This window comes from Mustela lutreola, chromosome X (assembly GCF_030435805.1).
Source record: "Mustela lutreola isolate mMusLut2 chromosome X, mMusLut2.pri, whole genome shotgun sequence".
Lineage (NCBI taxonomy): Eukaryota > Metazoa > Chordata > Mammalia > Carnivora > Mustelidae > Mustela > Mustela lutreola.
The window spans coordinates 75,235,577-75,252,960 of NC_081308.1; the positions used below are offsets into that span (position 1 = coordinate 75,235,577).

The 17,384-nt window shown below is 37.0% G+C and overlaps 1 protein-coding gene across 1 annotated transcript; it reads right to left on the reverse strand.

The window, feature by feature from the left end:
- Positions 1-478: 478 nt before the first annotated feature.
- On the reverse strand, positions 479-16,938 carry SATL1 (spermidine/spermine N1-acetyl transferase like 1). The gene is made up of 6 exons (XM_059157181.1): positions 15,904-16,938; positions 13,579-13,630; positions 6,138-6,218; positions 5,640-5,741; positions 5,031-5,071; positions 479-810 (listed from the first exon to the last, which is right to left on the reverse strand). Exons 1-6 carry the CDS (start codon positions 16,561-16,563, stop codon positions 640-642), a joined length of 1,107 nt encoding a protein of 368 aa, XP_059013164.1. The 5' UTR covers positions 16,564-16,938; the 3' UTR covers positions 479-639.
- Between the last annotated feature and the right edge of the window lie 446 nt (positions 16,939-17,384).

Below are 17,384 nucleotides of genomic sequence, written 5' to 3' on the forward strand. Positions count from 1 at the left end.
ATAGTATTTTCCCTCAGATAAATACAACCAAAGAGCTGTAAATGCTCAGAGATAAAATACAGTTCAGAAATAAACTGTAGTTCTGAGATGATCTTAAGGGGTCAATGGTACTTGAACTACTCAGGGTAGGGAAATAGTTCACTTACTAGTGTTTCATAAGTAAGCTCCTCAAAATTTACCTTCAGTATTTTAAATGAATTTTTTGTAACTCATCTGTTTATAATAAAACAAATCCATATTTCATCAATTCTAAGACATGTTATTTACCTCTAAGAAAAAAGTGCTACCAGTGGGTAATTATACTTATCCCAGTTTCAGCTATGTTAAGATGTGAAAATATAAACATCTTAAATTTAGTGAGATATGGTAGTTAAAAAATAAATATCCTAACACCAACTATAAAGTGATTCTTGATTTATCTACTCTTTTGATTCATCAGCTCCGCTACTAGTCATTAGTATATTTGGATAAAGGAAGGTTGATCATATCTGTCAAATCTGTTTCAAAGTAAAAGATCTGCTCAAACCAGAGTTTCATCACTTGCTGTATTGTACAACACTCAAAGTCAAACTGCTGTTGGACTCAGGTGACATTTGAATGTTGGAGCATGTATTGGGACAAGTTGAAATGGGTCATCTTTCACTCTTCCTTTGCCATATCCATGAGTTCTTCTCTGTTAAACCTGAATAGATGCCAGCCCTCTTCAGAAGAAAGGTCTAAGGCCCCTCGACGAGTGTAGTAGTCAATAGAAGCCTGGTTCCAAATGACAACAAGAAAATGCATGCAGTTACATTGGCTTCTGATGGCTATCTGTTTAAAAACAAATAAAAGTTATTTTTAATTGAAAGCATAGTCTTTATTAACACATTTATTTTATTAAAAGTCTATATGCAAAGCACTATATCTATATAATACTTCCAAATAATAATACAATAGTTAACTCTAGGACTTGCCTAAAGCTGTAAGAAGAAAAAGAAATTCTGTTGAATTTTAAAACTCTTTCTTTGAAAAGTCCAAAAATGATTTGCAAAGTCTACGCATTGGTTTTTCTACAAATCCAATTCAGTTTTTCTCTTTATGGAAAAAAGCCATATGATACAGTAATTCCACTACTGAGTACTAATTCAAAAAGATATATGCACCCCTATGTTTACTGTAGCATTATTTACAATAGCCAAGCTAAAGAGAAGCAACCTTTGTGTTCATCAACAGATGAATGGATAAGAAGATGTGGTATGTGTATTTACATACATATACACACACAATGGTATATTTCTGAGCCATAAAAAGAACAATATGTTGCCATTTGCAACAACATGGATGTATCTAGAGGGTATAATTCTAAGTGAAATTAAGCCAGAGAGAGACAAATACTTTGTAATTTCACTCATGTAGAATTTAAGGATCAAAACTAATGAACAAAGAAAAAAGTCAAACAGAACAACATTCTTAAATACAGAGAACAAACTGGTGATTGCCAGATCCTAAAATTTTCATATTCATTTCCAAAGTACAAAAGGATCTTATTTTTATACTATGCTTTTTTTTTCAAGTACAATTAACATTGTATAATGTTATATTAGTTTCAGGTATACAGTATAATAAATGATTCAACAGTTTTATATATTTCTCATCACTTATCAAGTTAAGTGTACTCTTAATTCCCTTTATCTATTTCACCCATCCCCTCCACCCACCTTCCCTCTGGCAATCACCAGGGCCCTGGGATCATGACCGGAGCTGAAGGCAGACACTTAACTGAGCCACCCAGGCACCCCTTTTTAAGAACCCATTCTAAAAGCAGTAAATTTTTATCCTACCCCCCACGATTTTATGTATAATATGTCCTACTTCATGCCCTTCCATTTTCTGAATCCTTTGACTTGGTATTTATAGATACACTTGGTCTTAACTGCTTTTGTGCTTTAACCTCCATACTGGTTTTATAAGTGATTGATCTGTGGCTTTTATTTTGTTTGTATTTAACTAAAGCTTTTTCCTTTCATAATTTCTTACTCCTGATTATCATGTTTTCTTTCTACTCGAAGAATTCTCTTTACTGTTTTTTCTAAGGCTGGTTAAGTTGTGATGAACTGCTGTGCTTTTCATTTGTCTGGGAAACTCTTTATCTCTATTTCTGTTCTGAATGATGACCTTGCTGGATAGCCATGAAATGAGTATTCTTGATTGCAAGTGTTTTTCTTTTCATCACTTTGAATATATCATACCACTCCTTCCTGACCTACATGGTTTCTGCTGAAAAATCAGCTGATGGCCTTAAGGGGGTTCCCTTGTATGTAACTTTTCTCTTACTGCTTTTAAAATTCTCTCTTTTCAGTACTTTCTTGCCATTTTAATCATTATGTGTGTTGGTATGGATCTCCTTGTGTTGATTTTCTTGGGGACTCTCTGTGCCTCCTGGATCTGAATGTCTGTTTCTTTCCCCAGATTGGAGAAGTTTTTAGTTATTATTTCTTCAAATAAGTTTTCTGTCCCCTTCCCTCATTTCTCTTTTTGGGATCCACTTAGTGTGAATTTTATTAGGTTTGATGATGTCGCTGAGTTCCCTAACCATATTCTCATTTTTAATTATTTTTTTTCTTTTTCCTCTTCAGCATTGTTGCTTTCCAGTACTGTCTTCCCACTCACTGATCTGTCTTCTGCCTCCTCTCATCTATTGATTCCCTCTAGCCTGCTTTTCATTTCAGTAATTAAATTCTTCATCTCTGATTGGTTCTTTTTTGTTTTCTATTTCTTTGTTGAAGGTTTCCTTATGTTTTTCCACTTTTCTCAAGTCCATTATCTTTATGACCATTAGTTTGAATTCATTACCAGGCATATTCTTTATTTCCATTTCATTTAGCTTTTTTGCTGTGGTTTTGTCCTGGTCTTTCATTTGGGATATATTCCTCTGTTTTATTTTGTCTAATTCTCTATGTTTGTTTATATGTATTAGCAAAATCAGTTACATCTCCTATCCTGAATGTAGTGGTCTTACAAAGAAGAGGTCCTGTGGTTTCCTGTAGCACAATGGCCCCTGTTCACCAGAATAGGTACTTCATGGGTATCCTCTCTGTGGTTTGTGTGCCCTACTGCTGTGGCTAAGCCTCATTTGCTTTCAGTCCATTCTTTGAATTTTGTGGGCTGTGTTTGGTCTTGTGTTGTTCAGGGCCATTCTGCGGCCATAGGCTTATAGTTGGACATTGTCAGCAGTCAGACTAAATGCCTGCCCTAAGCCCAGTTTGCTGGGGCTCTAGTCATACCAGACTGCAGAGTGTTTTCCCTATGTTGTCTTCTAAGAGGCTTCTGTTGGTGGGCAGGGGCTGTAAACAAATTAGATGCTATCCCGTTTGTCTCTTAGGGCTGTGGTAGCACCAGCCTGCAGGGTGCTCTCCTGCCTTGAGAGGCTTTTATTTGTTGGCAGGGCTGGCAGACCAGATGTCTATTGCCAAGCTTCCATCCAGTGACCCCAAACTGTACAAGTCTCTCTATTTGCTACCCCTGAGGGGTTTTTGTTGTTGGACAGAGCCAGTTATCATATCAGGTGCCTGTCCCCCAGTCTATGTGTTGATACTGCAGACCCACTGATCAGCAATACACTCTCTGCACTGTCAGTTACATGGTTTAGCTGCTAGGACTTCAGTCAAACTGATGTCCAGGGTTATCTTTCCCTCTCCCCGAGGCAGGAATCATTTTGGATTGGTGCAGGTCACTGCCAGAGCTGCTTAAATAAGACCTGGCAGGAGCTGCTTTGGAGGGACTCCTGCTGAGTGGAGTGAAATGGATGGAGTGGATCCACAGGAGAATGTGGGGTAGGATGCATGGTATTAGCAAGGTAGGTGCAGTATATCCTGTTTCCCACAGGTATCCCACTCTCTAGGCTGGGAAGTAGGGATTTAGTGAGAAGAGAAATGGTTCCCACCAGCACATATTCTGAGATTTGTAAAGAAATCCTCTTGGATACCTTGTGCATTTTTCATATTGCTGCTTCTATGCTCTATCTTTGTGGGGTTGTTTTGTTATGCTGTTTCTTTAAGGTCGGGGACTCTATTTCCTGTTGCCCTCTCACTCTCAGTGCTAAGCCCACTGACTTTTTTTTTAAAGATTTTATTTATTTATTTGACAGGGAGATCACAAGTGGGCAGAGAGGCAGGCAGAGAGAGAGGAGGAAGCAGGCTCCTTGCTGGGCAGAGATCCCGATTCGGGACTAGATCCCAGGACCCTGAGATCACGGCCTGAGCCCTGAGCTAAAGGCAGAGGCTTAACCCATTGAGCCACCCAGGTGCCCCAAGCCCACTGATTTTTAAAGCTCCCGTAGTTAAGCCCAGCTGGTTGTAAAAACTCAAGAAGTTAAGCTCCATGGTCTTCAAAGCCAAATGTTATGGGAACTTGTCTCCAATGCAGATCCCTCATGCCTAGGTTTCCTGGTGTGGATCTGATCCTCTCCTTTCTATGTGCTTGTGATGTCTCTCCCACTTGTGCTTAGTCTCCTCAGGAATTTGGTTCTTGACCTTGTCTCTGACTCTCCTACCCTTTTTGATGTGAACTCCTCTCTTTGATTAACTGTGGAATATCTGTTCTGCTAGTCTTTAGGTCATTTTCTGGGTTGATTATACTGATGTGGCTGTTTTCTTGGTGTGTCCCTGGGACAAAATGAGCTTAGGGAGGCTCCTACTCCTCCAACTTCCCAGAAGTCATTTTTATGCTCTTCTTATATTCATACCATGGACCTATTTTATAGGTAAAATTGAAATTGCCTTCTAATCCCCCTCTTGCTTACTTCTGCTTTATAGGAAAGTGGTGTATAGTATGGTTGTGGATTACATACAAATCAATTTTTGATTAAATATAATTCAGATATAACTTATATGACTATCTGATTTGAAAATATGTTTTTAATTGGAATAAAAAGTATGTTTTGAGGATATATTCAGAAGGTGAGAGAAATTATCTAATTTACACCCTGTCAATTAATATTTAATGAAGAAAATTATAACATATAGAATACCAATACTAAATGTAATACATACCTGACTTAACCTCTTCAGCATTTCAGCTCCAATACCTAGACCTTTTAAATAGATAATGAAAAATGACATGAGTTGAAAAAAATTCCACTTAAGTTCATTTGCTTTAATCTTAAATAAGTAAAACATAAAACCCTATATCTGGCTGTTATATATTCTTAATAAGTTATGTTGAAACTCAACTCAAACTCATGAATGTTTTTAATATCTTCTTCCTAATTGTAAAGTGGTTCCAAAGGTAGTAGAAGAGATTTTGTATTTAAAGACTGGTGAAGCATAAATGAGTCCCTGTCATGCTCGATATAGTATACTTATTATTCATTTTCAGACAACACAATCTAAAATATAAATAGATTTTTTTAAGATAAAAGGGTAGCTGTGATAACTTGGTGTATTCAAACGTTGATAGGAGCCATGAAAGTCATTTTCTAATCTGTGATTGAGTTTTCACCATATGCAAAGATAACTAGGATAATGATCAGTCTCATTAAATAGAAGTGAGTTACATAAACTAATTTAAATACCATATTTATACTGAAGCCCTATCTCTACTCCTTAAAATGTGCCATTTTAACTTCTAAACTGTACGTAGTAATATAAGTATAGCTTGACCTCGGTAAGCTTGTATGACATAAAAGTCCTCTAGGTAAAGTAACTTGCCAATCCAGGGGTCGTATGTAAAATAGTACATGGCAAATCCAACAGTCACTTTGCCTAGAAGAGGGAAGAGAAGGTACGATGAGGTTAATGCTTTGAATCTTAGAATGTTCTTTCCTCTAAAATTGAGTATCTTAGTGATTTCCTTATTAAACTAATAAAAGCTTACTGGACAAAATATCAAACAATAAAAAAATATATATAATGTAGGCTTAAGTCCCTTATAACACAATCTTAAAAAAAGATAAGCCATCTTTTAATAATGTATATTCTTCAAAAATTTTCTATGCATATACAAATACATACCACACATATTCTTTTAAAAAAATGAGTTTGTGTGCTTATGCCCTTCTACTCTATTTAATAGTAATTCTGTACTATCAAACTGTTCTTCATTTTCAGGGTAGAGAAAGTATACTCCAGATTAAATTGGAAGAGGCAGATTTATTTTACCTGATGGTTTTTGTTGATTGTGTACTTCTGCAATTAGGCAGTAGAAAAGGGGATTGTCCCCAAAGCCATCCCTGAGTAAGTCTGAAATACAAATTCATATATAGTATGTTAGAAAGTTTATAATAAAGAAAAGGAAGATGGTAGAGTAGGCAGCACCAGAAATTCATCTCTTCACATGTATAACTGTACTGGCAGTGGATATTCTGGAAGTCTAGAGTTTATTTGAACATTTGCAACTTCCAGAGGACAGCTTGGCTGGTAAATTTCAGTTAATGTTGGTTAAATTCAGCTGTCAGCCCACTGGTGGCTTACAAGTCTCCCCTGTCTCCTTGCTTTATGGAAGCAGGTATACAAAACATAAATTGCTGAGTGATTTGCTGGAGCCAGGGTAGGCATTAGGCATTATCCTCCAAACACTAGAGTTCTGTGTTCTGATCATGGATTGCTACTCTGAATGCTGAGGCATGGATTGCTACCCTGAATGTTGAGGTAAGAGCTATGAAGTTGGCCACCATTTTTCCAACCTTCACCAATGAAAGCAGCTTCCAGATGTAAAAAGAGCCACACTTGTTTCATTTGATATTTAAAACAACCACATATACAGAGAATTTACAAAGCTACTGTGCATGACCAGGGAAAGACACAGATTTAGAAATGACCTCACAATACCTTAAACATTTAACTCAGGCTGATCTCTTAACAGAGATACCCTATAATAATAAAAACAAAACAAAACCAAAAACAAAAACAAAAACCATTCCTGGTAAAGGGGGAGAATTTTTTTTTTAAGATTTTTATTTATTTATTTGACAGATCACAAGTAGGGAGAGAGGCATGCAGAGAGGAGGAAGCAGGCTCCCCACTGAGTGGAGAGCCCAATGCAGGGCTCGATCCCAGGACCCTGGGATCATGACCCGAGCCAAGGGCAGAGGCTTTAACCCACTGAGCCATCCAGGCACCCCGAAGGGGGAGAATTTCATTTCCAGAGTTAAAACATATTAAGATTCAAATGTCCGGTTTTCAACAACAACAAGTCACAAGGCATTCAAGGAAACTGGAAGCTATTCCTCATTCAAAAGAATGAAATGAATCAGTAGAAAACGTACCTGAGGAAGCCCACATGTACTAGACCAAGACTAAAAGAGCTGTCTTAAAAATGCTCAAAGAGCTAAAAAAAAAAAAAGAATGCACAAAAACGGGAAACAAATATGTGAATAAAATAAGAATCTCAGTAACAAAATACAAATTATGAAAAAAGAACACCAAAAAATTCTGAAGCTGATAATTATGTACAATAACTGAAGTGACAAATGCACTGTAGAGGAGAAAAATCAGAATTGAACTAGCAGAAGAAAAAAAATCCGTGAATTTGAATATAAGACAATTGAAATTACCATCTCGGGAACTGAAAGAAAAATAATGAAGAAAGTAAACAAGGCCTAAGGGCTTTGTGGAACACTATTGAGTGGGCCAATATACACACTATATGGCAGGTTCTTAGGAGGATGAAAGAGAGGAAAAAAGTATCTGAAGAAATGATGGCTGAAAACTTTCTAAATTTGAATCAGTTAATGTATCTACAAATCCAACAAGCTCAACAAATTTCATACAAAACAAAACTCCATACAAAAACAACTTCACACAAATAAATCCAAAACAAGCAACACCAAGACACATACTTTAACTGCTGAATGACAAAGAGAAAATTTTGAAAGCAGCAAGGGAAAAGGAACTTGTTACCTACAATGGATCCTCAGTAGGATTATCAGCTGATTTCTCATCAGAAACCGTGGAGACCAGAAGGCAGTGGATTGATCTATTCAAAGTGCTGGGGGAGCCTATCAACTGAGAATTGTATCTCCACCAAAACTGCCCTTCAAAAATGAGGGAGAAATTGAGACATCCCTTGATCACCACCCAAAACAAAAACCTGAGGTATTTCATTATCACTAGACTTCCCTACATAAAATGCTAGTTCTTCAGGTTGACATGAAAGAAAGCTAGATAGTAACTCAAGCCACATAAAGAAATAAAGATAAAACTAAAGGTACCGAGGGGTGCCTGGGTGGCTCAGTGGGTTAAGCCTCTGCTTTCTCTCTCTCTCTGTCAAATAAATAAGTAAATAAAATCTTAAAAAAATAAAAAACTAAAGGTACTGAGTTAAAGGTAAATACATGGGCATTTATATTTTTTTAAAGACTTTTTATTTATTTATTTGACAGACAGAGATCACAAGTAGCAGAGAGGCAGGCAGAGAGAGAGGGGGAAGCAGGCTCCCTGCTGAGCAGAGAGCCAGATGCGGGGCTCGATCCCAGGACCCGGGGATCATGACCTGAGCCAAAGGCAAAGGCTTTAACCCACTGAGCCACCCAGGCACCCCAATACATGGGCATTTAAAAGGACTATAGTTATTTTAATTTGTTTATAACTCCACCTTTTATTTTCTACATCAGTAACATAAAAGGGGGAAATGGAGACATATAAGAGAAGAATTTTATATATTATTGGAATTAAGCTGATATAAATTCAAATTAGATTATTATAACTTTGGGATGTTAAATGTAATTTCCATAATAACCACAAAGAAAATATCTATAAAATATACACATAATGAAATGTGAAGGGAATCAACATATTTCAATACAGAAATCAACAAAACACAAAAGGTAGTACTGGAGGAGATGAAGAACAAAAAGGCTGTATGGCATATAGAAAACAGCAAAAGACAGAAATAAGCATAATGGATTAAAACAAAATTAAATTATCCAACTCTGTGTTGTTTATAGGGGACTCAGTTTAGATTTAAACACACAAATAGAAAGGTTAATAGTGAAATAATGGGAAAAATATTTCATGCAAAGAGTAACCGAAAGAGAGCTGAGGTGGCTGTAGTATATATACACTTTAAGTTAAAACTGTTACAAGAAACAAGGAGGTTGTTTATTAATATTTATGTATTAATATATATTTATTAAGAAAAGGTCAACTCGCCAAGAGGATGTAACATTTATAAACATTTATGTACCAGTCATTAGAGATTCAAAGTATATGAAGCAGATAGTGACAGAATTGAAGCTACCTACACTAATAGTAGGAAACTTCAGGTCTTCAATTTCAGTAATGTATCGAACAACTGGGCAGAAGATAAATAATTTACTAGATTATTTGAACAACAATATAGATCAAATGGACTGAAAAGAAATATACAGTACACTCCACCCAACAACAACATAATGCCCATGTTTCTAAAGTACACATGGAACTTTGTCTAGGATAGGCCATATGTTAGGCTACAAAACAAGTCAATAAATTTTGAAAGATTTAAATCATGCACAGTATCTTCTCCAATCACAGCGGAATGAAACTAGAAATCAACAGCAGAGGGAAACTAGGAATATGACATATATGTAGAAAGTAATGGACTTTTTTTTTTAAATTTTTTATTTTTTATAAACATATATTTTTATCCCCAGGGGTACAGGTCTGTGAATTACCAGGTTTACACACTTCACAGCACTCACCAAAGCACATACCCTCCCCAATGTCCATAATCCCACCCCCTTCTCCCAAACCCCCTCCCCCCAGCAACCCTCAGTTTGTTTTGTGAGATTAAGAGTCACTTATGGTTTGTCTCCCTCCCAATCCCATCTTGTTTCATTGATTCTTCTCCTACCCACTTAAGCCCCCATGTTGCATCACCACTTCCTCATATCAGGGAGATCATATGATAGTTGTCTTTCTCTGCTTGACTTATTTCGCTAAGCATGATACGCTCTAGTTCCATCCATGTTGTCGCAAATGGCAAGATTTCATTTCTTTTGATGGCTGCATAGTATTCCATTGTGTATATATACCACATCTTCTTGATCCATTCATCTGTTGATGGACATCTAGGTTCTTTCCATAGTTTGGCTATTGTGGACATGGCTGCTATAAACATTCGGGTGCACGTGCCCCTTTGGATCACCACGTTTGTATCTTTAGGGTAAATACCCAATAGTGCAATTGCTGGGTCATAGGGCAGTTCTATTTTCAACATTTTGAGGAACCTCCATGCTGTTTTCCAGAGTGGCTGCACCAGCTTGCATTCCCACCAACAGTGTAGGAGGGTTCCCCTTTCTCCGCATCCTCGCCAGCATCTGTCATTTCCTGACTTGTTGATTTTAGCCATTCTGACTGGTGTGAGGTGATATCTCATTGTGGTTTTGATTTGTATTTCCCTGATGCCGAGTGATATGGAGCACTTTTTCATGTGTCTGTTGGCCATCTGGATGTCTTCTTTGCAGAAATGTCTGTTCATGTCCTCTGCCCATTTCTTGATTGGATTATTTAATGGGAAAGTAATGGACTTTTAACCAATAGGTCAAAGAAGAAATCACAAGGGAAATTAGAAAACAGAGATGAATGAAAAAGATGAATGAAAATGAAAATACAACATATGAAACTTATGGAATGCAGTGAAAGCAGTGCTTGGAAACTTACGCTATAAATGCCTACACTAAAAACAAAACAAAACAAAACAAAACAAAAAAAACTCAAGTAATACCTAACCTTATACTTTAAGAAACTAGAAAAAAGGAGCAAACTAAGCCCAAATCTAATAGAAGGGAGTTAATAATAAAGTTTAGAGCAGAGATAAACAAAATAAAGGGGAAAAGTACAATAGAGAAAAATCAGTAAAACCAAAAGTTGATTCTTTGAAAATATAAAAAAACTGGATAAGTAGACTGACAAAAAAGAGAAGATGCAAGTTAACTAAAATCAGAAATAAAGCACCACTACTACTGATGTTATAGAGATAAAAATGATAAATTAATGCTATGAACTTTACTCCAAGAAATTAGATAACCTAGAAGAAATGAACAAATTTCTTGAAACTCACAAATGACCTAAACTGAAACAAGAAAAAATCTGAGCAGACCTGTAACAAGAGTTTGAATCAGTAATCAAAAAAAATTTCTCAAAACAAGGAAAGTCAGGAACCATGAATGGTTTCCCTAGTCAATTTTATCAAACATCTTTTTTTAAGATTTTATTTATTTGACAGACAGTGAGAGAGGGAAAACAAGCAGGGGGAGTGGGAGAGGGAGAAGCAGACTTCGTGCAGAGCAGGGAGCCCAATGTGGTCTCAGTCCCAGGACCCTGGGATCATGACCTGAGCCAAAGCCAGATGCTTAATGACTGAGCCACCTGGATGCCTATCAAACACTTAAAGAAGAATTAACATAATTCCCAAGCTCTTCTAAAAAAATTTGAAGAGAAAGAAACATGTCCTAACTCATTCTATGAAATCAGTATTACTTTGGTACGAAAGATAAGTAAAGACATCACAAGAGGGGCACCTGGGTTCCTCAGTCGGTTAAGCGTCTGCCTTTGGCTCAGGTCATGATCCCAGGTCTTGGGTTTGAACCCCATGTCCAGCTCTCTTCTCAGCCAGGGAGTCTACTCCCCCCCCCCTTTGCCTCTCCCCCCACTTTTGCACTCTCTGGCTCTCTTTCTCAAATAAATAAATAAAATCATTTAAAAAAGACATCATAAGAAAATAAAGTTACAGACCAATATCCCTCATTAATATAGATGCAAAGATCTCCAACAAACTATAAGCAAAGTGAACCCACGGCATAGTAAAAGAATTATTCACCATGACCCATAACCAAGTGTTATTTATCCTAGGGAAGAAAGGATGGTTCAACATATGAAAATCAATCAATATAATGCATCATTAACAAAACAAAAGGAAAAAAGCACATGAATATCTCAATTGATGCAGGAGAGGCATTTGACAAAATATCCTTTCACGACAAAAGCCCTAAAAAAACCAGGAGTAGAGGAAAGTTCCTCAACATTTTTGATAAAGGGTACTTATTAAAAACCCATTAACTTCATGCTCAGTGGTGAATAGCATAAAGCATACCCCCTAAGATTAAGAAGGCAAGGATGTTCATTTTTAAAATTAACATATAATGTATTATTTGTTTAAGGTGTACAGGTCTGTGAATCATCAGTCACACAATACATAGCACTCACCATAGCACATACCCTCCCCAATGTCCATAACCCAGTCACCCTATCTCAACCCCTCCATTCCACCACCACCTCCACCAGCAACCCTCAGTTTGTTTCCTGAGATTAAGAGTCTCTTATGGTTTGTCTATTTCCCTGGTCCCATCTTGAAAAGGGTGCCTACTTTTTACTACTGCTATTCAACATTGTACTGGAAATTACAGCCAAAGCTTTTAGAAAAGAAAAAGAATTAGAAGCTATCTAACTTAGAAAGAAGGAGGTAAAATGAGGGGCACCTGGGTGGCTCAGTTGGTTGAGTGTCTGACTTTGGCTCAGGTCATGATCCCAGGATCCTGGGATTGAGGCCTGTGTTGGGCTCCCTGCTCAGCAGAGAATCTGTAGCTCCCTCTGCCCTCCCCCCACCCCACTCGTGATCTCTCTCACTCTCTCTCAAATAAATAAATAAAATCTTTTAAAAAAGAGGTAAAATGATCTCTGTAGATGACATAATCCTACTGATAAAAAAAATCAAAAGAAAGTTACTATAGCTGATAAAGGAATTCAGCAAATTTGCAGATGACAAGATCAACAAAAGTCAGTTTTGTTTCTATACATAAAAAGAACAAACGAAAAAGTAAACCAAGAAAGCAACTCCATTTACAGTAGCCTCTAAAATCAATAACTAGGAATAACTATAACCAAAGAGGTGAACTATTTGCATGCTGAAAACTACAAAAACATTGCTGAAAGAAAAGGACCTAAATAAATTGAAAGACTTCTTGTATTCACAGATAAGAGTTAACATTATTATTAAGAAGTCAGTACTACCCAAAGTGATCTAAAGATTTAATGCAATCCTTATCAAAATTCCAGTCCCTTTCCCTTTTCACAGAAATGGTAAAGCCAATCCTTAAATTTATTTAGAAATCCAAGTGTATAATGTTCTACACTTCAATCATCTTTTAGTGTTCATATTTCCTGCCTAAAAGGTTCTAATTCATTATAAAACACAAGCCTATCCTTTTAATATTGCTGGCTATCAAAATGTAGTAAATATCTTGAAAATAGCTTGTCATTTTATGTTTATCCATTTCATCCTATAAAGTTACTATGGACATATTGGGCATTAAATTTACTGTTTTTGAACAGTTACACTGCTCATTCTACATTTTGAAAATTAGTTGAAGTCTATTGCAGCCATAAAAATGTAAAAACTCTTAAATATGAATTTCATACTTAAAAGATGGGGAAAATATAAAATAGTGGATCACTGACAAAGCTACCAAGCCATTGTCCTGTCCATGTAGATACTATTAATGGCACTATCTTTGTATGCCAAGGACAGCAGCTTCCACATATCTAGATACAAGCAGTATATGTGTATATTTTATGCCATGTTTCTTTTTTTTAGCTCTGAAAATACTTTGAAACATCTTACCTGTTACTGTTAACTTCACTGAATCTAACATGTTTTCACAGGAAGCCAATTCCTATCAAAGTAGAGAAAACATTCAGTTTATGGCTTAATAACATTTTTACTATGATAATCATGAAGTTTTTTTCTTGAGCACTTATTTATTGAGCATTCATTAACATAAGATGCCCCAGTCAATTTTTTTTTTTTAGATTTTTTTGTTTATTTGACAGGTATAGATCACAAGTAGGCAGAGAGGCAGGCAGAGAGAGAGGAAGGGAAGCAGGCTCCCTGCTGAGCAAAGAGCCCAATGCGGGGCTCCATCCCAGGACGCTGGGATCATGACCCAAACTGAAGGCAGAGGCTTTAACCCACTGAGCCACCCAGGTGCCCTTCCACAGTAAATATTAATAGACGTGAGTGAGAATTAACTCCAATCATCTAGAACCTTAAAATCTAAATGTACATAGAGAGAATATCAACTATGTCAATAACTCACTCATGAAGATTGTCCAGGTAACTTGAATACAACCAGAAAGGTGGAAGTAAAGTGAAAAATGTTCCTGCATATTGAAGGTAGATGTCACAAAGTCTATATACAATAAAGCTAGTAGACTTTACAGAAACATCTGTCATATTTGCCTGTGATGTGTTTTTCCCAGTTTAGACTTTGTTGATGTGGCTTTTCACTATATAATTTGTTTTGCACATTCAAATTAATAGATGGTTTGGATCTCATGCTTGGAAAATCATTGCCCACTTTCAGATTATTAGAGCATAAATCTCAAAGCAAATTAATTATTACATTCATGTCTATGAGTAAGTAATGTCTCATTTCTATAAGAGTAAGTAATTTTGGCTTTTCTGTTACTTTTCTAGTGAATACTCACTAGAATTATTCCCAAGAAACTTCTGGAGTATATTCTGGTATATGAGGCAAATTTAAAAGTAAATGTGATCAGGAACTCCACAAATACAGGTTCATTTAAGTGGGACAGTCTATGATATATTTTTCCCTTGGTGATGTTTGGAAAGATAAGGTAATTTTTCTGGATAGAGAAGTTCATTGCCATTCAAAAATAAATTTATTAATTGCCAACTGAGTGTCAGATACTAAGCTACAAAAAATTAATTTTTTTACATGGGAAAGTGTGCTTCTGGAATAATTAACATGTTGTACCTAGTATTTTGATTGGTGATCTAATCATGCAGATTAATGCCAGTTAGAGAAATGATATGGGAACTTGTGGGGATAGAACAGAATGGAAGATATAGAAGGATAGATAACCCAGTTCTTACAGATCTGTAATAGGACCTAGCATCATTCCATCAGATGGATTTCACTAGAAAATGCATGGTATTCTATTTTGGCCATTAAAACACATTCTCTGATCAAAGGGAACAGAAACTTGACCTGATTTAAGGATAGATAGATAGGAAGAAAACATATATATATATATATATATATATATATATATATATATATATATATATATATAAATCAATATAAATCAGTATGTATACCTAAATTAGTAGATGGGAATATTTTCATTGCAAAACTCTTTATAAGGTTCCCTTATCTATAACTTGTGCCTTATTCCAGTCTCATATTTAATCCATTAAAAATCTAGGCTACTACTTTTATATGGAGTTGTTTAGGTTGTGCATCACATAAGTGATTGCTTTGAGTACCACAGAACTTCCGCACAGTAACTGTCAATATTAGTTTGTCCTCTTTACTGGGATGATTTCCAGGAAAACCATTAAAATGGGCTTTAGGAGTCAAAGAATTGTCTGAAATTGTATGGAAAATTATTCTAGTTGAATATTGTTTCCTGTACAATCATTAGCTTCTACATTTGGGTGTGGTCCTAAAAGCAACGAGAAAAATCTTAAACATCCTAAAAATCCTAAACATCCTAAACATCCTAAAATCTTGTACATTAATACCTGAAATTCTATCACTGATAGGTCATTCATTTAAGTGAAACATTCCTTTTCTCTATGATCCTCTTTTAAAGTTAAAAATTCCCCAGGAGGGACAAAATACTAGGTCCCTGAAATATCCACGAATTCATCCCCCCCAACTTCCTGAGCCCACTACTTTAAGTAAAAAAAATTATGTATATTTATTTTATGTTATTACAACAATATTTTCATGTAGATAGTGTTATGACCTTGATTTTAGATGTGAAAATTGAAGCCTAGAGAGGTCCAGTAACTTCCAGAAAGTTGTGTACATGGGTCATAATTAGCAGAGCTAGGATTCAAACCCAATCTAAGCCTTCCTTACTCTCAGCCCTAAACTAACGTCATGAAACTCCACAGAATAAGGAGATAGATGCTTACTTTAATTAGGCGCAGGATTTCTGGGCAGTCATGAGCCTCTGCAGGTCTTACTCGGAAAGAATTCTTGTTTGGTTGCCTCATGCCTGATTGGCTTTTGCCCGGTTGCCTCATGCCTGATTGGCTTCTGCCCGGTTGCTTCATGCCTGGTTGGCTTGGACTTGGTTGATTCATACCTGCATGACTTGTTCCTGATTGGCTTGTTCCTGCTTGACTTGGGCCTGATTGGCTCCAGCCTGGTTGCCTCATGCCAGATTGACTGATACTGAATTGGCTCAGGCCTGGTTGCCTCGGGCCTGGTTGACTTGTGAATGGTTGGCTTGGGCCTAGTTGCCTCATGCTTTGTTGACTTGTGCTGAATTGGCTCGAGTATGGTTGCCTCATGCTTGGTTGGTTCATGCCTAGTTGGCTTAGGGCTGGTTGGCTCAGGCCTAGTTGGCTCAAACCTGGACGGCATGTGCCTGGTTGACTTCTGCCTGATTGACTTCTCCCCGGTTGTGTCATGCTCAGTTGGTTCATGTCAGTTAAGCTTGCATTTGGTTGATTTATGTCCAGTTGGTTTGTACCAAATAAGCTTGTGCCTGGCTGGCTCATCCCTGGTTGGTTCATGTCTGGTAAGCTTGATTCTTTGATGCCTGATTGGTTCACGCCCAGTTGATTCATCCCTGGTTGGCTAAGGACTTGTTGACTTATGACTGGTAGGCTGAGGATTGGCTAGCCGATGATGGGTTGGCAGATGACTGGTTGGCCAGTGACTAAGTGTCTTGATGGAGGAGGGGTCTTTAACTACAGTGCTGTAGTGGGAGGCTTTAGGATTTTTCTGTTTTTTTTTCTCAACTTGATTCGTACTTTGAGACCCCTCTATCAAAATGAGAATGGGTAAAATAAAGGTCTACCTAAAGAGTATTGATGCCTCTGATTTGCTGGAGTTGACCTCACCAGCGATTACAGCTGTAGGCTTGGCTGGATTTCAGGTTGTCATCTGGCCTTTCTCTGCCAACAGGCCAGAAGTGAGGGGAAGAAGAAAATGATCCTGGGGGAGTATTACTGCTTCACCCCCTTGCACAGTCTCTGCGTCATAGTGATGAAGTCACAATGCTCATGTTTAATGTGCCTAAGTGCTCCCCCATGTGGTGAGGGACAGGACCTGTTTGACCACCACTTTATTTCCTCTTTTCTTGGATCTTGAGAGAGTGAAGCAAGAAGCTGGAAGGAGTCTGAGGGCTTATTTATGCTTGGCAGTCTCCCTAAATTACCTGATATTTTAACCACTCAATTCAAAGATAGTTCCTTTAATTCTGCTTGTCCCATTCCCTGGCCCTGAAATAATTCACTTCCTATTTCTGTCCTGACTTCCACTTACTACCTCTTTCCCATAGGCATCGAAACTAGAATGCTTAAAAAGGTTGTTCTAATGAGGTGCTCAAGTCTCTAATACAGAAAATATTTCTTTACAAATAATTAAAAAATAACTGGTTACTATT

Excerpts from the sequence above, each read along its gene's own strand:
- SATL1 (XM_059157181.1), bottom strand. The coding sequence starts at position 16,563 with ATGAATCAACTGGGCGTGAACCAATCAGGCATCAAAGAATCAAGCTTA. Across the intron at positions 6,219-13,578 it reads AGTGAAGTTAACAGTAACAG|ACTTACTCAGGGATGGCTTT; the intron begins GTAAGATGTTTC and ends TTTGTATTTCAG. Across the intron at positions 5,742-6,137 it reads CAATCAACAAAAACCATCAG|GCAAAGTGACTGTTGGATTT; the intron begins GTAAAATAAATC and ends TCCCTCTTCTAG.